The sequence below is a fragment of the Quercus lobata genome, chromosome 2 (assembly GCF_001633185.2).
Source record: "Quercus lobata isolate SW786 chromosome 2, ValleyOak3.0 Primary Assembly, whole genome shotgun sequence".
Classification (NCBI taxonomy): Eukaryota; Viridiplantae; Streptophyta; class Magnoliopsida; order Fagales; family Fagaceae; genus Quercus; species Quercus lobata.
In genome coordinates this window covers 71,414,252-71,440,275 of record NC_044905.1, presented here as the reverse complement: position 1 = coordinate 71,440,275, position 26,024 = coordinate 71,414,252, and the positions used below count along the sequence as shown (strand labels likewise).

At 40.0% G+C, this 26,024-nt stretch overlaps 2 protein-coding genes across 2 annotated transcripts; both read left to right on the top strand.

Annotated features, from left to right (window-relative positions):
- Positions 1–332: 332 nt before the first annotated feature.
- Positions 333–9,293, top strand: LOC115976439 (mitochondrial import receptor subunit TOM20-like). Its single transcript, XM_031097712.1, has 6 exons — positions 333–660; positions 786–864; positions 1,227–1,396; positions 1,505–1,552; positions 4,610–4,699; positions 8,760–9,293. Exons 1-6 carry the CDS (start codon positions 562–564, stop codon positions 8,904–8,906), a joined length of 633 nt encoding a protein of 210 aa, XP_030953572.1. The 5' UTR covers positions 333–561; the 3' UTR covers positions 8,907–9,293.
- A 1,214-nt stretch (positions 9,294–10,507) lies between these two features.
- On the top strand, positions 10,508–16,822 carry LOC115976438 (uncharacterized protein YciO). Its single transcript, XM_031097711.1, has 9 exons — positions 10,508–10,837; positions 11,646–11,761; positions 12,201–12,254; positions 12,348–12,372; positions 13,733–13,855; positions 14,243–14,409; positions 14,645–14,714; positions 15,049–15,147; positions 16,464–16,822. The coding sequence occupies exons 1-9, from the start codon at positions 10,655–10,657 to the stop codon at positions 16,551–16,553; spliced, it is 927 nt and encodes a 308-aa protein (XP_030953571.1). The 5' UTR covers positions 10,508–10,654; the 3' UTR covers positions 16,554–16,822.
- The last annotated feature ends 9,202 nt before the right edge of the window (positions 16,823–26,024 follow it).

The following is a 26,024-nucleotide window of genomic DNA, read 5'->3' as shown; positions in this document are numbered from 1 at the left end:
TTATTTATTTATTATTTTTATAAACGAGAAAGGGATATCAATATAATTACGAACATTTAATATTTAATATTTTAGAACATAATTACATTATCTCCAATATCTCAAATTCAAATTATCATTAGTCATTTCAAATTCAAATAATTAGAAGCAAAATCAAAATTTTTTTATTAATACGAAGCAAAATCAAAATTGAACAAAAGTTAGAGCCTAAAGGGAGTGCAATAAATTCGAACAAGAGTGTAAAATATTTTCCAAATTTCCTTTTCACTCGAAACAAACAGTCTAAGCAGAAAAAAAGTTTCTATAAAAAATCTGGACCGTCAATCTAGTGTGATATTCCCAAATCCAACGGCAGAGTACGGACCAAGAAACCGGCTTCCGGAAACCGATTCGTGGCGGTCGTGCCCATTTCGGTTTCTCTCTTTCTTGTTGTATTCAAAATCAAAAGAGCACCCCCCCCCCCCCCCCCACAGTGCAAAATCTTACTGGCAGTTTCTCTTCTCTCTCTGCCCCAAATTCCCAAAACCCTAAAAAAAAAAAAAAAAAACTTTGCTTGCTGCCATGGATATGCAGCAAGGTGATCTCGATCGAATCTTTTTCTTCGAGCACGCCCGTAAGACCGCCGAGGCTACCTACGCTAAGGACCCTCTCGATGCCGATGTTCGGTTTTTTTTTTTTTTTTTTTTTCTGAATAGTCTGTTTGGTTCCTGGGAAACTGTGGGAAATAGATGGAATAGTCTTTTTTTTTTTTTTGATTGCTTATTGTAATTTGGTTGATTATGCAGAACTTGACAAGGTGGGGAGGAGCGCTATTAGAGTTGTCTCAGTTTCAGAACATGGCTGAGTCAAAAAAGATGATTCAAGGTGCTTCAGATTTATTTTCTTCTTAATAACTTTGTTTTGAATTTTACTGGTTTACCAAACTGTAGTTTCACATAAGATTTTTGGGACCTATAGGTTTGATGGTTTATATATGGTTTTGGATTCTTCATTAAATGAGTTAGACTTGAAGGCAACCCATGTAGTAGTGTTTTGTTGCAGTTAATATTGGAATGACACTATAAATTTATTGTCAGCATAATTCTTTGCTTCTATTACATTCCAGTCCACTATGGGTTATTGGGTTTGTTTTGATTAATTTTTGTGATGGGTATCAAGGTTCAGAATTATTTCACAGCTGGGTTCAAAATTTATGATTAGGGGTTGATGTGTTTTTTGACTTATAGAGGCAATTTCAAAGCTTGAGGAGGCATTGTTGGTTAATCCCAAGAAGCATGATACTCTATGGTGCCTGGGAAATGCTCATACTTCTCAAGCTTTTATGACTCCGGACCTGGATGAGGCAAGGGAGTATTTTGACAAGTCAGCTATCTACTTTCAGCAAGCTCTTGACGAGGTATTTTTTGCAAAATCTCACAGGAAATTAAGCATATGCTTGTGTATTATGTTTGTAAATGCCGTGCTGTTGTAGATTTATTAACAGTGTAGTTCTGCCTTTTGGTAGGATCCGGGGAATGATCTTTATCGCAAGTCCTTGGAAGTCGCTGCAAAGGTAATATACTATTTCTTATTCTGGGAAATGTCCGTATGCATTATGTTGTATACTATCATGTAAGTGTTCCAGAAAGAAACTATTTATCTTAAATCTGACCTGTTCAGATTGGTTTGTTAGAAATCATTGCTTTTCTTAGCATGTCCAGGTGAAAAATGAGATGCCATTGTTTGTTGCATTAGTAGAGATTTCATTTCTTGGATTTCTTAATTTCTCTTGCTTTTAGATGGATACCCGCAACAGTAGCTAATGAAGTATGAGGCACACGGTTATGTGTTCATGACTTTTACCTTAGTGTGGTTTTTATAGTTTTTCAGCTGCGAGAGGTTGCACTATTGGAGATGGAACACATGCTTTAAGTCTTAAAAAAGAATGAATGGTGATTTATAATGCTTGAATGAAATGTTAATGTTAGAAATACTGAAATCTGTCGTATTGTATTCCTCATAAAAAAATATACATGAGTGCCTTTATATAGGAGACATATGTGTGCAATACAAGTAAGAGTGTAGTACAAGAATGTGTTCTATGCAAGTAATCTAACTAGGCCTAAAGCCCACAACACTATACACGTTAACAGTTAAAAACTTTTTTTTAAAATTTTTATTTTTAAGAAGTAATAACAATTTTGTTTAAAGAAAAAGGGCAAAGCGCAAGTACATGGGGAGTATGCAAGATCCATGCAACAAATTAAACCCTAAAATTACAAAGATCAAGGAACTCCAAAAGAGAAGAACAATTAAAATCAATAATGATTTTTAGCCAATCAAACAACGATCTAGGAAAGAGGAACTTTAGTTGAAGCAATAGGGTTTCTGATTCAGGACAACCTAGGCTTCCCACGATTCCTACATCAGTTTCAATATGTTCAATAATGACCTTGAATTATGTTTCTTCCAAATGCACCACATATGACATAAAGGAATAGCATTCCACATGACAGAACTTTGATGGCCCTTGAAGCCACCTGTCAAACAAGCCAGAAGATCTTTCACCGAATAATGCATGACCCAAGAGGCATCAAATAAAGAGAGAACAATAGACCAAAGGTCCCTATCTATAGCAGAATTTAGGAGAAGTTAATAGTATCCCCATCCATTTTGCACATACAATGCGAATCTACAATGATGATCTCTTGCTTTTGAAGATTATCCATGGTAAGAATGACATCCTTCCTTGGAACTTTAGTCTCCTAATGGCTCACCAAGGAAATTCCACTCTATGGTCTTTTTGAAAAGCCCCATAGAAGGATTTCGCATTAAATCTGTGGTTCTTGTCCCTCCACTTCCCCATATTAAGCCCCCATAACCCTTCTCTTCATAGAATTTCTTTTTGTGGCATAATGCCAAAACCATTTTCTCTAAAAGATCTTGGTTGTAGATTCTGAGCCTTCAAATGCCCTCCCAATTAAATTGCAGAATAAATTGTGTTTCTTTCACCTAGTGGAATTTCCTTTCTTCCCTGAAACCAACCCATAGGCACCTGTCTCCCATCTTTAGTGTAAATGATTTGGCCCTGTAGGTTTGTTGGATGGGATGAAAATAAAGGAAGTAGTTTGTGCCTGCTGATGTAGAACCTCAGATTTGGTTAATGTTTTGGATTAGCTCATCCTCATGCACTTTCAGTGAGCTTACAAATATCATTGAGGGAGTGCATGCTCATAGGAGTACAAGTTGAACTATTTTGTAATTTTTTATAGTACTTCTTGCTTTGAGTCCCTTCTTTTTAATAAAAAGAAAAAGCTAGAAAACTGTATTGTTGCTTGGCAACAATCCTCTAGGTGCATGTTGTAGGCATAAGAGGAAGGATGTAGCTTTATCCTGTCCGTGCATCTTGTTTCATAACCTTGATGAGCTATCTAGGCTTCTTAATGTTTGAGTGTTTCGCTAGACAAAAAATTAACCATTCGATGGTGGGCATTTTACCCTTTTAGATTTCTTAGGTCTCATATGAATATTCCCAAATATGAGCATTTTTTATGAGTTATAATTTTTCTATGAAGAAAGTGTCGGGATGCAACCCAGTTATACAGTGAGTATGCAAAAGGAATCCCTCCCAAGGTTTTGAATTCCTCTTTGTTCCAGCCGGAAGGGGCGGAATTTTGCGTTCTGGTGCTTGGACTGGTGCAGCTAACCACCACCCACCCCCCTCCCCCCAAATTTCATTTCGCCTCAAATTCTAGCCTGTGCCAGACTGTTCAGCTGTGCTGCCTGAAATTCCGTTTTTCCGGCCGAAAATCCTGTTCTAGACTGGAATTGAAGAGAAACTGAGTACATCTTAAAATCTTTCTATATCGTCATTTGAAGAGAAACTGAGTCTAGCTTTTCTGGAAGAGAAACTGCACTGGACATTTTTAGAGTTGGACCAAAGATCAAACGAGAGAAAAAGAAGCTGAGACATTCTATGAAAAAGCAAAACTAACCGGAATAGAAAAGAAAGAGATGTTTTAAATATGGGGTTGGGACTTGGGGATTTGGTTACAGATAAGAGAGAAGACAAGATAAGCTCAAGCTGACATGTTTAAAACTTAAAAAAGTGATGATATGAAATGAAAAGAAATGAAGAAATAGAATAGTCTAGAACAAGAGTTTGACAGGCTAGAGATAAAAGAAATAAAAAGATAGATTTTAAAAACCATTGATGAAATTAACTTTGTGGGCCTTATTTTTGGGTCATCATGGATTTGAATGGTTGGGCAAGTTTATTAGTTTTATTATTCATGGGCTTTTTAGAGTTTTTATATATATATATATATATATATGGTGCATAATCCTGAAACGGTACACCGGTACCTTAATCTCTCCCAACTGCTTTTGGGGGGGGGGGGGGGAAGGTCTAAAGGAACATCTATTAAGTCACAAGAAAGATTCAGTGTGGTGAACTTTTTTGACTGATATGCCTTCTTTGTTGAAGTGAATTCTTCAAAATGTTGGCTGCTTATATTTTTCCTTTAATTTATCATTTATAGAATGCACTTGGTCTCACATATCCATGGTATACTTGTTTTGATGTCAATTTTTAATCCATTATTAAAAATTTGAATTACTCTACTCTTAGGCCCCTGAATTGCACAAGGAAATCCATGCCCATGGTTTAGCACAACAAGCAATGGGGTCAGCAGGACCTTCTACTTCATCAGGTTCAAAGGTGAGATCCTAAAAGTTAAACTTCTCTTACATTTGCTGTTTCTCTGTTCACTTTGTTGTGGTTTTGTTGTTCTTCTTGTCTTAGTTCTGTTTTACATAATGATAATAAGAATTTAGATTAATAGTCCTGCTCTTGGAATATTGTTGATTTAATTAAAGTGAATGGATTGTATATGGACATCATTTGTTACTTGATTCTCTGCTGCTGACAGATAAATAAATTACAGGGCATTGCAGTTTGTCTTCCAGTGGTTAAGCTTCAGTGCCATCCATTGGAATATTAGTTTATAAGCTAGACCAACATCACTTTTAAATTTCTCAGTGCCATCCACAGGCTTGTATAGTGTCACAGGACAGATTTTCATCCATATTTTCTGCCTTGTGATGGCATTAAATAAACCCTACTTAGTCTCAACAAACAACCGAACACCAATACAAGGAAACCTAGAAACAAATATTTTTTTGCTAGATAAATAGTGGGGGACAGGGGAGGTAAGGTTTGAATCCTAGACATCAATCACCATAAATGGTGCCAATACAACTGGGCTATAACTTGAACCCAAAAAACCTGGAAACTTTTTGTGTATCAAAACATGCACAACACAAATTATTTTATGATAATTTGATTGTTACAACGGGGGAGGGGGAATTTGAACCTTGGATGTCTTCGTTGAGGTCCAACTAGTTGAGCTACAAGGCTCTTGAAATGCACAACACAGAAATTATAGCAGAAAACTTGTAACCATTATTATTTTAGCACAACATTTAAATGATACTGAGGTTCACTTACGCAAAACACTGCCTTGATATATGTCTTAGTCCAATTCAGCCACCGAGGCTTACAAGCTCATACAAACACACATAATACACTGCTTTCCTACATAGCACATGCTGTTTTCCCCCTCAGCGGCTTCGAAGATCGAGTGGGAAAACTGTCACAGCATACTCTGTTTCCCCCTGTAGATTTGCTGCACAAATTTGAGGCAGTAATACAACTGCTTGCTTTCTTTAGAGCCTTTTCACGTTGCTAGCGCATCAACAAGGTTGTTTTTGACATGCAACTTCTTGTTAATCTCTCTACCATGTTGCTGCCACCTGTTTAACACGTTTGCTACCTGTGTACATGTTTCAGCTCACCACAGGCCATGCAAACCAACCTGACAGCCCAAGTTAATTGCCTGATACTCAGTCTTGGTCCATGCACACCAAGTGGAGGGCTTGGCCAATGTCAATGTCATCTCCCAAATTCAGCCACACAGCACATTACATCATCACCACCCATATTCAACCCAGTCGTGCATTTTCAAGCAAGCCACAACCCAAACTTGTTTTTACCACATGAACCAACATACAACACAGGCTGTCCAATCTTGTCTCGCACCCAAGTAGCCCACTGAATTCTCATCAACTTGTCCATGGTCAAGCCCATACAAGGCTACCACAACACACACTGCACATGTAGTCCACAACACACATAGCCTGCGACCTCCCAGGCCAAGACCATGGTTCTAACACAATCACAGGGGCAACATCACGCTGCCAACGTTAGCCAACACAAGTATGCATGCACTACAATGAGAGGCAGCACGGCCTGGTGCTGCCCAAAACACCTTGATCAGGCCATGATATGCCTCCTTCATGCCCATGGGTTTGTTTGGTTGGCATAAGTGCAGGTACCACCAGGCGTGGAACTGTGTGTATAACAGGGGGGCCATGGTCCCTACAAAAAAGTTTATTGTAGGTAAACTCTAGGTAAAAATGTGACTCCCCCCCCACAACCAAAAAAAGAAGGGCATGGCCCCACCTGTCCGTGTCCCTCTCGAGCCTCAAATTGATAATTTCCATTTCCAAGTACTTTACTTTTTAGCCATGAACCACTCAATTCTAAAAAAGTCTCATCTTGTTGCAATTTTTCTAGTCTCACTCTTCATTGACTTCCATTCATTTAGTAGTCTCATAGTCACATTCTTATTCAATTACCTTTTCTTTTAATAAAAAGTTTTCTTACTTGAAGTTAAGGGAAAATAATTTTAAATCTTGAGAGGTACAAAGTTTTCTTATTGTTTTTATTTATATTTCAGTTCAATTTCTATTTATTTATCTTGTAGCTTATGATTTTGGTTTTTTTCTTTTTCATTTATTAAGCCAATTGATTATCCGTTGATGAATACATTTTCTTGTTATATTGGTATGTTTAGTCATTGGATTATTTAAAGAGGAGTTAAATTTGATGCCAAATGTTTTACTCTTGTAGCATAATGCCACATTGCCACTTTAAGGTCAAGATGCCGAGTCTCTTTTTTTGAATATTTTTTATACATGTGTATTGCAAACTAGAAAATTTTTGTATACTCAGAAGGATTTAGAAAGATATAACGCTCTCATAGTGCTTTGAGTTTTTACTTGAATGGTGATTCAAAATAGGGTGTTGTTTGGATGAGTGAGTTTTGAGTGATATGATTTTGTTTTCATCACTCATCATCCAAAATTTGTGGGACCCACGGAAATTTTTTTGTTTGGACACCATCACTCATGATCCGTGACTCAGTTTCCATTACTCAATTCTCTGATTTTTGAGTTATGAGTTATGAAAACTGAAAACACATTTTAGCTGTTTTCAATTTTCATAACTCATAACTCAATGGCATTTTTGTAATTATACACACATGGAGGGACCCACAGCCGTAACTTTTGACCTTTGACTCTTTTTTTTTTTTTTTTTTTTTTTTCACTGGTTGGTCTTCCGTTCTTTTTTTTTCTCTTCACTGATTCTTTCTTCAGTTCTTCTTTTCACTATTCGGTCTTCTTTTTTTTTTTTTCTCTTCACTGATTCTTCTTCAGTTCTCTTTTCACTATTCGGTCTTCTTTTTTTTTTTTTTTTTTTTTTTTCACTTCGGTTTTTTTTTTTTTTTTTTTTTTTCTCTTCACTGATTCTTTCTTCATTCTTCGTCTCTTTTTTTTTTTTTTTCGGTCTCAGTTTTTTTTTTTTTTTTTTTTTTTTCTTCACTTCTTTCTTCAGTTCTTCGTCTCTTTCTCTCTTTTTTTTTTTTTCACTTTCGGTCTTTAGTTCATCCTCCTTTTTTTTTTTTCCTGGGTTTAGTGAGTTTGGTTTTTTTTTTTAATTATTTTTTTTCCTCTCTGGGATCGGTGAATTTAGCTACTGGGGGTTGAAGGAAAAAAAGAAAAAAGAAAAAAAAGTAAAAGCTACACAAGGTACAAGTATGGGGCCCACAAATAATTGAAAAATATTAAGTGATGACAAGTGAGTGATGGTGCCAAACAGGGTGGGGTGTTTTAAGTAATGATTGATAAGTAATAAGTGATGAGTGATGAAAACTGAGTGATGAGTGATGGGTGATGAAAATTGAGTGATGAGTGACCATTTTTTTAAACCAAACAAGGCCGTAGTTTAGTCTTGGCCCCCCCCAAACAAAAATTTCTGGTTCTGCCCTTGGGTACCACTATATGCAACCACCCATTTCGAGGATCAAGCGTCTGACATACAGGTAGGCACAGGCATACTGGCACTTCCTGTCAAGAGAGTTACATACCACACTCACAAATTTTGTGTGTAATTGTTACAGTAGAAACTGTCTATGACTCTATGCTATATATTCTGTATCCATGCTGTATGCCTTTAGTTATTGTAAGTACGAAGCTTTTTTATGAGGATACTGTTTTAACATATCTTTTTTTTATTTAAGATTTAAACTATATATTGGGATCTATATGGGATGGTTTGGTGAATGAAGACCAGTTGCCAACCAAATGCAACCCCTTGTCTGACAAGCATGCTTCTTGCACTCATAATTATCAGGATCCTTAATCAGTGTGTTTGTTTGGGATGCTCCTTGAATGCTTACATTATGTGTTTGTTAGAGTGCAGTGCAGAGTAGGTTGCTCAGTTCATAATAGGGTTGTACCCCTTTTGACAGTCAATTCTGCATATCCGGTTTTAGATTTCTGTAATGTGTTGATTTCCAATACTTTGCATTATTGTTAATATTCTTGATCAGTTGACACATTGTAATTTTGACTTATCTTTTTCCCTTCTATTGCAGACAACTTTAAAGAAAAAGAAGAGCAGTGATCTCAAGTATGACATATTTGGATGGATAATTCTTGCTGTTGGAATTGTTGCATGGGTGGGATTTGCAAAATCCCAGTTACCTCCACCTCCACCTCCACCTCCACCTCCACCAAGATGAGTTAGGCATTTGGTTGTCTCAGGCAGAGATTGAACATTTATCATGAGTTTCAAGCTGATTATGTAGAAAATTGAGCATCACATCTGATTCATCGTCCATTAGTTATTTTTTTTCACCCTAGTAATGTTTTCTATATGAAATATGGATTTTTCTCCCAATGGCAGCTGTTTTCTGGATGCAATTTATGTTTGTATTGTGATACTACAACTGTAACTAAGCCATTTTTTCTTGGTTTGTTTCACTGGAGGGAAAATGTTTCAGTGCAAAATGACATTTTCCTGGTGGTTGGTTGTGTGAAGAAAGAAGAAACCAAAAGTTTTTAGGTTAAGAAGCAGTTTTTGGTGCAAATGGCAATATATAATAAAGAAAGCGATGACTTCTTTTGCATGCAATGGCACTTACCTCAACTTCCTTTGAATGGCCACCAGAAGGCACGTCATTGGCGGAGGGAGGGGGGCAAAGGGGGCCATGGCCTCCCCTTGGATTTTGAATAAATCCTTCCCCCTCCTTGCAATTTCTATGAATTTTTTTATTTTTATTTTTATTTTTTATAAAAATTATCTATATTTTGGCCCCCCTTAAGAAAATAATCTGGCTTCACCACTACAGTCTCATTTCCTACAACCAAATACTCATCAAATTAATTTTCTTTCCACTTTTCTCTCTCCCATTTTTCTATTCTCCCTATTTCACTTCCAACCAAATGAACCTTTAAAAGGTCAATTTTAAGGTCGGGCTAGATGAATACCTTACAACTTCCAATATTGTGACATAGCCTTCAAGCTTAGATTTTAGGATTTAGATTAATAATTTATCTGTCATTTCTATTTTTAGAATGTAATTAAAAGTCAACATGTCATGCTAAGAGCCTTATAACTTAACCAATTGACACTTCAAAGTATTTGCAATGAAGACATCCAAATTTCAAATTCCCCATCTCTTATTGTAAATTTTGAATTATATATATATATATATATATAAATGTTGTATGGTATAATTGAAGTGATAATATTGTATGGACAAAGTTATGCTAATTTTTGAACCCATTAAAATTTTTTAAACTATTTTTGTATTATTTAAATAAGTCACATAATTCATTAAAAAAAATTTATATAACCAAAATTATGCATTAATGGTTTCTCTAGTAGTAATATAATAAATTGGAGGAAGATAGTTTGAAACATGTTTGAAGTCAAATGTTGTCCTTAAAACATTCTATATATATATATATATATATATAATATGATGTGATAGGAATTTAATATATAAAGTCTACTTTATAATAATCGTTCTTTATCACCAAGTCAATATATTAACTATTTTTTGGTGTATGGGGGCTCATGCCTTAAAAAAATTATAGTTTAAGAAAAAAAAAAAAGAAGGAATTCCTCAAAATTTAGTGTAAACTTCAAGGACGGAGAGTCGAAAACAATATTTTAACTTTTTTTTTTTTTTTTTCATTTACTAATTTCATATTTAGGATGGAAATTTCTTCTCTAAAAAAAAAAAAAAAAAAAATTTCCATATTTAGGATGGAGATATTGTCTTATCTAATACACGACATTTGTATGGCAAGAACGATAATTGGAAACGCCGTCGTTTCTTTTAATGAGACTCGAAGTTTCTCTCCTCTTCAGTCTGAACTCCAAGCTGTCTCTTCTGTCTGAGTCCAAATACGAGAGCGCCTCAGAGAGTTTTATTAAGAGCAGTGGAGCCAAAGCTAAAAGCAACAAAAACCGAAACGAAAAATGTCTAATTGGCAAGCGAAACTGTACGGACACGATTCGTTATCGCTTTCTATACATTTCCCGCGTCCGCCACGTGTCCGTACGTTAATGGCGTTTCCCCAACCCCAACGACTAGTAGTCTTAGCCATGGCCGTTAAGCGCAGCCCTAAGCGTCTCAAATACTCTACTCCTCGCTTCACCAAGGTCTCTCTCTCTCTCTCTCTCTCTCTCTCTCTCCTTGTAAAGACTTTGTTTGGTTGCCTAGAAAATGGTGCGATTCCGTTCTATGCAGTTGTTATGGTTTTGTTCATAATAGCTGAATTAGTTGAATCCGTTGCTCTAATATCCATTTGTTTGCATTGCCTTAACTGACATAACTCTCAACAGAATTTTTGTGTATCATATTTTTGCCAATTAATTAAAAAAACTAGGCGTTACGATCACTTAATTCATAAGTTTGGACATCTATGGGTTCAATGAAAAGCATATTGAGAAATAGATTTATGTGATTTTCAGTTATATATATATATAATATTGGGAATTGAATGGGAGACATATGTTCTATTGACACTTGCATTGGAGAATTGTAATTAAAAAATGACCTTGTACGTATGCCATTTCGATGGCTATGTTGATTGTAGGCAGTAATTTGTATCGTTTATGTTAAAATGTCATGCATTGCAAGGTAGTCTGCTGAATTCACGGGGTATATTTTGCTCCCTAAGTTCTGATGGGCTGAAGAAGCATCCCCACCCCCCCCCCCCCCCCTTTTTTTTTTCTCAAAATGAATCAAGTGTATTGTTGCACTGCGAGATGGGCCGTTACTTACAAGATTTTGTGCTATAAATCCCGCGGAAGTTACTCGGAGTTGATGTATAGGCAGAAGGAAATATTTATTTTCTTACATGTGATGCGACTGACCCTAACTAATCTATTGCGAATCTGTAATTGACCCCAAAAAAGTAAGGCTTAGTTGTTGTTGTTGTTGTTGTTATTGGAATGAAAATTTCAGGAGGGTGGCTTGCTTTATGTTGAAGCCGATTCATCAGGAGCAGACAGCTGGAAATTGGAGCCGCTTGTCGATCTTTTGAAACAGGGAGCTGTTGGGGTCATTCCGACAGACACTTTGTATGTTGCACTTTGTCCTCTCACCACCCCCTCTCTTCTTCGGTTTTGCCTCAGCTATTTCAAGGCTGCATCAAGTGTCATTGCTTAATATATTTGACAGATATTTATGATTGGTAGGCTATGATTATGTTTCTAGAATAACCTAAGCTGTTGTGCTTGTTCTGGACCCTCTGATGTGTCTTATTGCTGTAATATTAATTGTGGCTGTATGGTCAACTTAATTTTGAAGGATATTTCCTTTCTGTAATTATTCGTTTTGACCTTTCCTTAGTGCCCTTTTCTTTTTTATCTTTTATTTATAACTAGTTATTAATTGAAGTCAATGAAAAGAATTATGTCGATATTCCTATCCTTTCTAATCTTTTTTTTGGCTCACATTTGATTATTCTCTTTTTTCCCATTCCTATTTGATGAGTATAGAAGTTTTCTTTGTTTATAGGTATGCTATAGTTTGTGATTTGAAAAGCCCATTAGCAATTGAACGTCTTCGGAGGTAGACACTATGCTAATTTTAAAGATTTTTATCACTAGATACTACATATTTTGCTTCCTGTTGACAAGAGTGTTATATGTTTTTCCATTGCAGGATCAAGAATATAGAAGCTTCAAAGGCATGACACTGCTTTTCTTGTTTAAAACGGAGAGATTTGGGTAAATATTGTTATATTATAAACTTTTAAAACTTTTTTCTGTAGTGTGAGTGAAGCTATTTGGGGAATCAAGGAGAGAGAGTGGATTTGGCATGGGAAGTGCCATATTCAGGTTGAATTTGATGTTCTTGATGCCAAAGTACATGAATTTGATGTTAAGAGTCCCAAAACTGCTAGCTAGTATTGTCTTTTAATGCGCTGGATCATTTTTTTTTTTCCTTAATGCTGAATTCAAATCAGCCTTTGGACTTTATTGGCACTGAGATCCTAACTTAATGTTAATGACAAAGCATACCAAAAACTGCACTGAAGTCCAACACAATGATAATGCCAAAATCAACTTTTGGATTTGGTATGATTTATCATTAAACATTCTGATTTGTTATTTTCTTGGAATCCAAATAATTTAAAGTGTAACCATCAAGATCTCTCTTTTTTTTTCGTTTTTTTTTTTTTTTTTTTTTTTTTTTTTTAAATATTTGAAAGCATAAACTTTCTTAGCAACAGAAACAAGAACTCTGGTCCAAAACAGTTAAAAATTAAGACTCAAAACTTCAATTCCTTTATTCCCATACAATTTTCTCTGCACACAAAAAGTTCTCCCTTTTTTTGGGCAACCAATGAGTTCCAAACTCTCATAAAGTAGTAATTTCAGTAAAACAAAATGATTTCTGGTAGAGTTTTCAACAATGGAAGTATCAGTTTCTAGTCCCAATAAGCACACAGAATGCCATTTTTTTTTTGTGTCAAATAGACTAATCTAAGTGCAAGCTCTTGTCTTCTGATCCTATGCTTGTCATTATCATTATGTTCTGAGCTCAGTGCCATCAAACTCCAAATGTTTGATTTCAGCATTCAAAAAGAATGAAATGAGCCAGCACATTAAAAGAAGAGTGTATGTGTGCGTTGGGGGGGGGGGGGGGGGAGCTAGCAATTTTGACACTCTCAACACTAAATTCACGTTGACTTTGGCATTAAGAATGTCAAATTCAACTTGATTTCAGCATTCCCCATGCCAAATTCACACTCTCCTCAATTCCTTGAATAACTTTCATGCTTCAGCAAAAGGTTAGAAAAAGTTATAATATAACAATACTTACCCAAATCACTCCTTTATTACGCTTTAGAAAGTGAGAAAACTAGCCACTGGAGAAAATATGCTGATACTGAATATTATAATCTAGTTGGAAGGTGCATGGTCTCAACATGTTGAAGCCATTGATTAAAATATCTGTATTCTTGTGTTTTGACAATTCTTTTTTGCTTGTTGAGAACTTCTTGTGTATGCATATTTTTATTTATCTTCATATAATGAGTGCAGCCTCTTAGCATCTTATGCCACTCTTTCCGGGACATTGATACATATACAACAGGATTTCCTCGTGGTGATGGTCAAGGGCATGCCAATATATTCCGAGCTGTTAAGCATTGCTTACCTGGGCCTGTAAGTATGTTTTCTGGATCACATGATTATTGCTGGGAAAAACCTGAGGTACCCATTGGGTACTGATTCAACTATCTTGTAGCTATTGCTCAAGGATGGACCCATCATCCACCGGTATACCTAGCTGTCTATTGTCTATACAAAAGATCACATAGATATAAGTATTTGCAGCGTCCCTCCTGTTACTCCCCCCCCACCCCCCCCTCTCTCTTCCCTGATAAATAGAGTCAGAGAGAGAGAGAATGGTGAATTTTCAAAAAGAAATCTTCAAATTAATGAATTTATATGGCCTGAAGATTTTTTGGGGGTCATAGGACAATGCATGGGATACAATTTAGGTTCACTTTTGTGAATATTTTATTCCCTAACACATCTTCTATGCAACAGTATACTTTCATCCTAACTGCAAGTAAAGAACTACCTAAGCAGTGTATAAGGAATAGAACTGCAGCTGCCAAATATGCAGTGAGGAAAAACGTGGGTGTTCGTATGCCTGATGATGCCATATGTCAAGCAATACTCGATAAGACAGATGCACCTTTAATTTCCACGAGGTTGGTTTTATTTGTCTATTCAATTTCTTTTAATGGAAGGGATAGCATTTGTTGGAAGCGATGTGTGCCTTAAACTTTTTTTTCTTTATTAATACAGATAACTCTAAATGGATAAGAAAACTCTTTTTCTTCAATCAATCATTGATGCTTAAGCAGGAAAAAATATTATACCAACTGTTTGCATTTCACATATACTCTATGATGTTATTTCTGAATGTATGTCCCATTTTTCCAGTGTCAAGTGCCCAAAGGAGAATGAGTGGCTGATCGATCCGGTTGTAATAGCTGATATGTATGGACCAGAGGTATGAGTCTATTGTCTGTGGGTGCTTTAGTTTAAATTCTAAGGTTAAAATTGCTTTGCAGGTTATTATTTCGCCCCCATATTTATGCAAAATGGAAAAAAGAAATTAAAGTGGATGCATTATGGAAGTTATATCATTACATTCCATTTATATAATCCTCGCTTTTGGGTATGATTTATTGGCGGCAAAGAAAAAAGAAAATGTATAAATTTATGACAGCTTTCTGCATAATTGCAGGTTCTTTTTTTTTAATATACACATATTATATATATATATATATATTATTAGTATTATAAAAGTTAGCACCTGACTTAATTAGTTTAATCTATTTTAGGGTCTTGACTTTGTTGTTGATGGTGGGGTAAGAGTGGCAGATCCGTCCACTGTAGTTGACATGACAGTGATGCCTCCAAAAATAATACGGCAGGGAAAGGTAATGAAGTCCATAATGTTGATGAAGTATATTCTCTATAGTATTGAGTTAGTTACTTCATTTTACATAATATGATATAGCATTTGTTGTATAACATTAGGGCTCTATTGCTTTTTTGTAATTAAACGGGAAAGAGTTCTGTTGTTGCCAAATCTATTTTCTTTAACAAATCCCTAAAAGCTTGTCCAGAATAAATAAAAATTCCTAAAGCTTGATAAAAAAAAGAACGTACACCTTAAGTGATCCAGAGGTGTCATGACTGCCACCTATTGCCACTCGCTAGCTCATCCACAGTGGACCATTGACCTCAAGTGGTACAACCGAGGAGAGAATCTACTGCAAAGACTCTTGGCTCTTGCCTCCTCCCTCCTCCCTCCATGGGCCATGGCTCCATCATTTCACCTCCATGGATTCTCTCTCCTATTTGTGACTTTTTTGTTTGGGACCCAATCTTTGAGTACTAATATAATTTAGATTTTAGAATAAATTAACGAAATTAAGTTTCTTTGGTCCTGTAGAAATCATCATTTGGGTTTTTTTTTTTTGGTATTTTTTTCACTTGGCAATACTAATTGGTTTTTTAGTTAAAATAATATTGGACATATTATGGAACATAAAGCTGAGCTTGAGCAGTTTCCAACTTTCAATTATTGGACTTCTAACTGTCTCGGTATCGGTTTTTGTTGTTTTGTCTGTGTGTTCCCTTTTTAAATTTTTTTTTTTTTTTTTTATAAAAACTTTGGCAAGACTAATTGGTTTTTTTATTAGAAGAATATTTGACAAATAATGAGATGATAAAATGTTGAGTTCCATTTTAATATATGATTGTTTTAAAATATACGACAAAGTAATTATTGTCATGTATGTGTATTGAATATTGGTATATTTCTCATTTGGAAGGGTGAAAATGTTATGGTTAATGACTTCATGCTTTGGCCTTCCAAAAATAAAATCTTGATTTTATCACTAATGTGAAGCATGCCGCATTCTCACATGTGATATTTTCTGAAGAAACAAGGGTTCTCTAGAAATAACATATACCAAGTTCACTTTCATAGTGCTTGCATTTTATAAACATGGTTCCCTATTTAATAAGAGATGAATGCTTTCATTTACAATTTTATGGGCCACTGACAGCTTTGCCCCTGCATCTGCTTTAGCCATTTCACTGAAATTTGCTAGTTGTATGAGCATTTCACTGCCATCGTAGTTTAGACTTTAGACTAGATGGGACATTCAAGTTCTTGTGTGCTCAACATACTACAATGCATTATTGGCTGACTTTGAGTTTGTTATTGTACTTATATTTGATTCAGGGACCTAAATTACACTGGATGGTCGCAGAAGATGATAATGAATCTGATGCTGTGCATGAAGCAAACCTCATCGTTGCTTCTGCAACTTAAAAATAATTGGAAACCCTGTAGAGAACCTTTATTTGTATACCTTTGAAGTTGTACAGTGGTTTTGCTTTCTCTTGCAGATAGATGAGAGCTTTAGTACCACACTTATAGGATACCAAAGAAATGTATCTTCCGTAAATGTTCGGTCAAAAAATGGTAATAGTGTAAAAGGTTATAGGAAAGACCGTTATAATATACTTTTGTGTACGTAGCTACTTATTGGGCAACTATTTGGTGATTTGTTTTGCAATCAAGTTGCATTATGTACTGAACTGGCCATTGAAAAGCCTTTTTTTTTTTTTTTTTGATGAAAAGGAAACTTAATTAAAACGGAGAACTAAGGGGGAAGGGAGAGCTCAGAGAGCAGTCTATTATGGTACATTCCAACAGCATCCGAGCTTATAAGCTCTTCAAGATCCACAGGCGGATCGTTAAACAAAATAAACTACCTAGTTTGTGCAGAGCCCATCTTGGCAAGGAAATCTGCACAAGAATTTGCTTCACAGTAGCAGTGTCCTATCCGGACTTGGGGAATCTGGGAAATCAACTGCCTGCAGTCATCAATGATTGGCATGGCAAAACTATTAGAGTAAGAGGGATTAGATAGCAGACCAACAATAATTTTAGCATCAATTTGAATATCAACAACACTATAATAAAGATGATTGCAAAAAATGAGCCCATCACAGAGAGCCCACAACTCTGCCATAAATCTGGTTGAAAGCCCAATATTCCTGGAAAAACCTGCTATCTATCGCCCTCGATCATCCTGAAGAATGCTGCCTCCTCCAGCTCTGCCTGGATTCCCAATTGCTGACCCATCAGTGTTGAGCCGAACCCACCCAACTTGAGGTTTCTCCCATCTTACTCTCACCACGGTCTTGCTGTCCAAACGCTTGGCATTACAAATGCAATGTTGAAATTCCGAGGCTCTAAAGACAATGTCGTGGTGTATGTTTGATTAAGCAGACCTGTCCCGAAACACAAAATTGTGGTGAAAAGCCGTGTTTCGGTCACCCTCCACCAGGCGAGTGATGCAGGATTTCTGCACCCAAAGCTCCTCTTCTTGGTTTAAAATGCACTATAATTCCCTGTGAAGCTTCTTCTCAAGAACCACTAAGGAATGAGAGGGACAGTCAGCCATGGCTTTTTGAATACCGTTGAGACAAGCCATAATTCTCTTTTTCTTGCCAAAAATATTCCCAAAGTGATACCTATTCCAATCAGTGGCTTTCTTAGCAAATCTGTCAATGGCTGTTTGCAAAGGCAAAGCTTGACCCCAAGCTTCAGAAACAATGCACGGAAAAGACAAATCTGACAGCCAGAAGCTATGGAACATAAACGGCTTAGGAAGATGAACCCCACTGCTAGGATTGGATTCCAAAAGGACCATGCAGTGATCAGATAAACAGTGGGTAAGGTGAGTCACTTTGGCATTGGGAAAATTGGTGCACCAACTGGGGTTGGCGAAAAACCTGTCAATTCTTTCCTGAACAAGATCAAAAATATCTCTCCGATTCGTCCAAGTGAATCTAGTACCATTAAAACCTAAATCCACCATATTGCATGTATCAAGACACTCTTTGAATAGGAGGGATCTATTAGTGCTAATCATTCTTCCCCTATACTTATCTTCTTCCACCAGAACTTCATTAAAATCTTCGGCAATAGCCCAAGGCTTACTGTGAAGGTTAGCAACATTTTTTAAATTATTCCACAAAATACAACGTTTATGAAATCTAGGACTAGCATAAATGCCAGTACAAATAAATTCAAAATTTGAGGAAGTTACCTTCACCAGAACGTGTATTTCCTGCTTCGACAAGACCAACTGAGTGATATGCACTCGATCAGAATTCCATAAAATCCACAGACCACCAGTAAATCCAATTGTATCTATGTGAATTGCACTATTGAAAGGAAGTCAATCATTGATGTCTCTGGCTCTGTCTCCCCCAATACGAGTTTCCATAATTATCATGATGGTTGGATCATGGTTATGTACCAAATCCCTCACATGATTCTGAAAAGAGGGCTTCAAAGCACCCCTGCAATTCCAAGTAATGATATTCATGACTAGACAGTGATTTGGGGTTGGACACTCATCAAAGGAAAGGAGGTACTTCGCTTCCTCCATCAGATTCCATCCAGTCTTCCTCACCAACTCCATCATCTGGCCTCTGCCCGGCATCATCGTCACACAATGTGCCACAAACTTCCACCATGGATTGTTCATCATTCCCCATTCTGGCTCTGTCAGATGAAGAAACCCTTGTGCTGCACTCACTGGAGTCAATGGGAACACCAATCTCCATGCCTTGCATAGCTTTGAATTGAACCAACCCAAGGAGTGAGTTGGTCAAGCTCTTATCTCCTTGATGATCACTCTTGGTATCTCCACTATTGAACCCTTGACATTTATTGCCCACTTCATTTTGTGTTGGGATGCTGAATTTAAATTCTCCATTTGGGGTTGAATGTAACTTAGTGATGTTAGATGACCACTCAAGACTTATGGAGCTCGGTCTTGGTATTGCCTCAGCTAAACAAGAAGATTGAGATGTACCCTTGCGTGTGCATAGTCTTTTTTATCCTTCACTGAATTGGCCAAAGGTTTTGCCTTAGCTTGGCATTTGTGGACTTTTCCTGTGGCTTGGTTAGAATCTAGGCTTGAGCTTTGGTCCGGGTAAGTGAAAACTTTTGGGCTATCTTCCACATGCGTGGGTTGGGTGGTCATGCTTGTCAAAAGGTCAGACTGGGCTTTTCTTTTTCCTTAATTAGATGAGATTGCATGCGGCCCACTAGTGGATCTATTATCCTTGTCACGCACTAATGGCTCTTAAGGCGTTAGCTATTCAAATTTATTCAAACCCAAGAAAGGGTTGAAACCACTTTTCTTGGATTCCCTACTATCTTTCCTTTTGCGTGTAACAACCATCCAGGGGCCAAAAGATGTCTCATTTGACTCGATTTTCGCCTTGCCTCGATCCTCGAATTGCGTTGGTGAGGAGGGTAGTTGATGGACAGACTTATCCTTGTTGTTTTGCACCAAAGAATCTTCAGGCATCAAGGACAGTGGTCTAACGGTGGATTGGCATATTTCCTTCTGATGCCCAAGACGGCCACAAGAGACTAAATGATTGTGTTGTTCGACACGCACTGTGGTGCTGAGATGCTTAGCTATGTCCACCTGAATACATATTCTAGCATATCTATCCCTTGCTTCTATTTCCGTGTGAGTGTCTATCCTTAATACCTTACCATGCGCTTGACCTATTTGCTTGAGCACAATAGTGTTGTAATATTCGATGGGTAACTTGTTAAGACGAACCCACACTGCAACAGAGGTGACTTGTGCCTCTAAAGGCTTAAAATTTGCTTCCCACTTACGGATTGACAAGAAATGTTCACCAACGAACCACAGACCCTTCCTTAGCACCAACTCCAAGTCTTCCTGAATTGAGAACCTCAACAGGAAAAAATCTCAGCCTAGGTCGACCATATCTACTCTCCCAGATGGCTTCCAAAGGTTCATCAGTCTTGAGTGTAGAAACTGAAGATAGTAAAATTTAGTCTGATGGGCTTATCTTAATGGGCCTGACGGATGGGCACTGTTTGGACCTTTGTAAAGATGGGCCCACGCGCTCTGAAGGCCCATCGCACAGACATGGTAAGGGCCCATGATCCGAAATCTCTATTTGCCTAGAAAAGCCCTAAGATCCAATAAGGGAAATTGTATCAAAGTCCCACATTGGAAAGATCTGGAGGTTAAGAAGAAAAGCAACTCTCTACCACTATAAAAAGGAGTAATATTCACGCAAATCAAGGTAAGATGATTTGACCCTCTCAAACGCCTCAAAATAACTCAAGGGACGAATTCTGACTTGACCTTCGGAGGGCTTTTGGCCGGCGCCACACCGGTGCTCTCTAAGGGTTTTTCTTCCGTTTGTTCTTGTCGTGCAGGTTCGTTGAATCGCGAGTACGGTGTGACTTATTGGTGACAATTCTCAACGTCATCAGTTGGCGCCGTCTGTGGGAAACAGAGACGTATAGTACTCCCTAGATTCCCAGACAAAAGAGTTACATGGTACTCACTCGCTCAATGGCAACCACGAATGACGTTCAGGAAGAAGCCCCTACGACGGCCCTTGAGAGACAGGTCAGGACGCTCGCCGCAGCCGTGGAGCGCCTCACCAAGCAAAACCACGACCTACAAGAGCAGCTGAACCAAAAGAATGCCGCGGTCAATAACCAAGGAGCGGATCAAGAGGGGAACAGCGCCGAAAGGAGAAATCAGGACGGACCACAGGGGAGTAACGCCCCGAGCAAACCAGTACGACGGGACGTAAGCATCCCTTCCCCGACGGACACTGCTCCACAATCCATCATCGCGGAGATGCAGGCGATGAAGGAGCAGATGGATGTGATGATGAGCGCTCTCAAGGGGCGAGTGTCAAGTGATCTCGACGACCTTGTCAACCGGACTGACTCGCCATTCACGGCAGCCGTCAACTCCTTCCCCCTGCCAAGTAAGTTCCGTATGCCAAGTATGGATAGCTACGACGGAGTCAAGGACCCTCTAGATCACTTAGAGACATTCAAGACCCTGATGCACCTTCAGGGAGTGGCAGACGCGATCATGTGCAGGGCCTTTCCTACAACCCTGAAGGGCGCAACAAGGATTTGGTTCAGCCGGATAGCACCCAACTCCATCAGCACCTTCAAGGAGCTAAGCGCTCAATTTACTACGCATTTCATCGGAGGACATCGGTATAAGAAATCCACGGCTTGTTTAATGAATATCAAGCAACGGGAAGAGGAGACGTTAAGGGCCTACATATCACGCTTCAACAAAGAAGCACTCTCGATCGACGAAGCCGACGACAAGATATTGGTAGCAGCATTCACAAACGGGCTGAAGGGGGGTAAGTTTTTGTTCTCACTATACAAAAACGACCCCAAGACCATGTCGGAGGTCCTTTACAGGGCCACCAAATATATGAACGCTGAAGACGCACTGCTATCGCGAGAAGATAGACCCAAGAAAAGAGACAGACCGGAGGATTCCCGACAGGACCAGGGGCGGAAGAAAGGAAGGATGGGAGACCGAAGGGAGGACAGACGTCCAAAACCAATGAGCGGAAGGTTCGCAAATTTCACCCCGCTCAACGCACCAATTGATCAAGTCCTAATGCAGATTAAGGACGAAGGGTCCCTGACGTTCCCAGGAAAGCTGAAGAGTGACCCCAGCAAAAGGTCCAGAGACAAATATTGCCGCTTTCATCGTGACCACGGCCACGATACGGCCGATTGCTACGACTTGAAGCAGCAAATCGAAGCACTTATCCGACAAGGGAAGCTGCAGAAGTTCGTCAACAAGGGGAGAACGGATCAACCCCCACAAGAACAACACCTCCGCCGAGAAAACGAGCGACCAAGACCCCCAATTGGAGACATAAGAATGATAGTCGGAGGGACTACTGCGGCCGGATCGTCAAAGAAGGCTCGCAAAACATACCTTCGGATGGTACAGAATGTCCAGTTGACGAGCAGAGTGCCAAGGATAGCAAACGGAGAAGAACCTATTGTTGGGTTCACGGAAGAGGATGCACGGCGCCTACACCATCCACACGACGATGCCCTCGTTGTCAGCGTGCGGACGGGAGACTACAACGTGCACCGAGTGTTGATCGACAACGGCAGCTCGGCCGACATATTGTACTATCCGGCATTCCAGCAGATGAGGATTGACAGGGATCTGCTAATACCGACAGACGCCCCGCTCGTTGGTTTCGGGGGGAGTAAGGTATTCCCTCTGGGTTCGGTAACGTTACGGGTGACAGTAGGAGATTACCCCCAACAAATCACCAGGAACGTGACATTCTTGGTGGTCGATTGCTCGTCCGCCTACAATGCTATTCTTGGACGACCTACGCTCAACTCGTGGAAGGCGTCAACATCAACTTACGCCCTAATGGTCAGGTTCCCAACGGAGTATGGGATAGGAGAGCTACGCGGAAGCCAAGTTGCCGCACGAGAATGCTATGTCGCTATGATGGAGATGCAAGACCAAATCCAGGCCTTGAACATAGAAGAGCACCGAACGGTGGCGGAACCAACAGAGAAGCTGGAGGAGATAACTCTTGACAGTTCCAATCCGGACAGAACTACCAAGATCGGAACGCTTGCCAAACCAGAAATCCGTCAAGAGCTCGTAGCTTTTCTGAGGAGCAATAAGGATGTGTTCGCCTGGAGCCATGACGATATGCCGGGAATCGATCCCTCCGTCATGGTACACAAATTGAACGTATTACCCTCATTTCCACCCGTCCGACAAAAGAAGAGAGTGTTCGCAACGGAACGAGACCAAGCGATAGCGGAGGAAGTCCGCAAACTCCAAGAGGCAAGCTTTATCAGGGAAGTCTACTATCCCGATTGGCTGGCGAATGTGGTAATGGTAAAGAAAGCGAGCGGTAAATGGCGTATGTGCGTGGATTTCACGGATCTTAACAAAGCGTGCCCTAAAGATAGCTATCCCCTTCCAAGAGTCGACGTCCTAGTAGACTCGACGGCTCAACACCAATTATTAAGCTTCATGGACGCTTTCTCGGGTTATAATCAGATCCGCATGCTCGAGGCCGATCAGGAAAAGACTTCGTTCGTAACCAGCCAAGGACTATTCTGCTACAAAGTAATGCCATTCGGCCTGAAGAATGCGGGGGCAACATACCAAAGGCTAATGAACAAGATGTTCGCGAAGCAGATCGGGAGGAATGTTCAAGTCTATGTCGACGACATGCTGGTGAAGAGCCAGAAGGAGGAAGACCACCTCGAAGATCTTAAGGAGACGTTCGGTACGCTACGATCCTACAACATGAAACTCAATCCGGGAAAGTGCGCATTCGGCGTAACGGCAGGCAAATTCCTAGGCTTCATGGTATCCCAGAGAGGGATTGAGGCTAACCCGGACAAAATCCGAGCCATACTAGAAATGGCACCCCCGCGAAATGTGAAGGAGATACAAAGCCTTAACGGCAAGGTAGCGGCGTTAAATAGATTTGTGTCGAGAGCCACGGACAAGTGCCTGCCCTTTTTCCGCACATTAAAGAAATCATTCGAGTGGACGGACGAGTGTCAGCGAGCGTTCGAGGAACTAAAGGCATACCTATCCTCACCACCCCTATTGAGTCCCTCGCAACCTGGCGAAGAACTTTTCCTCTACTTGGCTGTCTCCTCTGTCGCCGTCAGCGCTGCTTTGATTAGAGAAGAAGATAATGCACAGAAACTTGTATACTACGCCAGCCGGGCGCTCCGCGGCGCCGAAGAAAGATACCAACCTATGGAGAAACTCGCTTTCGCATTGATAACGGCTGCTCGCAAGCTCAAACATTACTTTTAAGCCCACACCGTGAACGTAATGACCGACAAGCCCTTGCGAAGGGCACTGAGTAATCCTGAAGCCGCAGGTCGACTGACACTGTGGGCAATAGAATTGAGTGAGTTTGATATCAAGTACCGTCCGCGTGTGGCCATTAAAGGACAAGCCGTAGCCGACTTCATAGCGGAGTTTACGCGTGACGAGGACAAGGGGGCAGAAGAACCACTCAAGTGGAGCATCTTCACCGACGGGTCATCCAATCGGCGAATTGGAGGAGCCGGCATAGTGTTGCTGTCGCCCGAAGGGGACAAGATCGAATGTATGGTCCGTCTCGACTTTCCCATTACCAACAATGAAGCAGAGTACGAAGCAGTGGCGGCAGGACTCGACCTGGCCAAAGCCGCCGGAGCGGAAAGTGTAGCCGTTCATTGCGACTCTCAGGTCGTGACCAATCAAGTAAACGGAGAGTATGAATGTAAGGGGGAAAGGCTGAAGAGATATCTTGATCAAGTGAAAGCGAGAATCAACGGGCTAAAAGCAACGGTCGTACAAATCCCCAGAGGAGAGAATGAGCTCGCCGATCGCCTAGCCAAAGCCGCTTCAGCAGAACATGTGACGACACCGGGTAATGTACTTTCCTTTGTTCAAGTCTTCCCACTAATAGACCCCGACAATATGCAGGAGATACGCTCCGAAAGAAACTGGACTACGCAGATAACTTCATACTTGAAGGACGGGTTACTGCCACAAGAGAAGGAGGCAGCGAGGAAGCTGAAAGTCCAAGCAGCGAGATTCGTCCTGATAAAAGACGTTCTTTACAAGAGAGGATTCTCCCGCCCTTATCTAAGATGCCTCGGGGTTGAAGAGGCAGACTACGTAATGAGGGAAGTGCACGAAGGGATATGCGGGAATCACTCTGGGTCGCGGTCGTTGGTGCACAAACTGGTACGAGCTGGGTATTACTGGCCAACCATGCAGAAGGATGCCGAGTCGTACGTTAAGAGCTGCGACAAATGCCAGAGGTTCAGCAATGTTATCGGACAGCCAGCTGAGGAACTGACCCCTATGACGGCTCCATGGCCGTTCGCACAATGGGGACTGGATATCATGGGACCCTTCCCAACTGCGGTAAGGCAGCTCAAGTTCTTGGTAGTGGGTATTGACTACTTCACAAAATGGGTAGAAGCGGAAGCCTTGGCCACCATTACAGAAAAGAACGTTAGAAGTTTTGTTTGGCGGTCCATCGTATGCAGGTTTGGTATTCCTAGAGTCCTTGTCTCGGATAACGGGAGGCAGTTCGACAACAGCCACTTCCGGGATTTTTGCACACAGCTGGGAATAAAAAACCACTACTCATCACCCGCCCATCCTCAGGCCAATGGCCAGGTTGAAGTCACGAACCGATCCCTGCTAAAGATTATCAAGACTCGGCTCGAGGGGGCAAAGGGAATATGGCCCGAAGAATTACCGAGCATACTGTGGGCGTACAGGACAACGGCGAGGACTCCGACAGGTGAGACGCCATTTCGACTGACATACGGGAATGAGGCGGTCATCCCCGCAGAAGTTGGCCTCACAAGTTACAGGGTTCACAACCATGACGAAGGCAGGAACGACGAATCAATGAGGCTACAGCTGGACCTGATAGATGAGGTAAGGTCGGCAGCGGAGCAAAGGATCGCAAGATACCAGGAACGCATGGCCAGACATTACAACTCCCGGGTCCGACACAGAGACTTCCAAGTAGGAGACCTCGTACTCAGGAGGGTCATGGGTGCAGCTAGAGACCCTACACAGGGAAAGCTCGGCCCCAACTGGGAAGGACCTTACCGAGTCACGGCATGGAAAAGGAAAGGAACATACCACTTGGAGACTACGGAGGGGGAGAAGCTACCGCATCCATGGAATGCGGAGCATTTGAGGAAATACTACCAGTGATAGTAACACGGCGAACGGCAACCAATTTTCCATTTGGCTTTTTATTAACTATTTATAAGTTTTTTCTTTAACATGTGTTTCTCTTGCTACAATCCCGTCGTGCCTTTTTTAAGCCCAAGGGGGCAGGCACTTTTCCTTTACGCAATTAGATACCATTA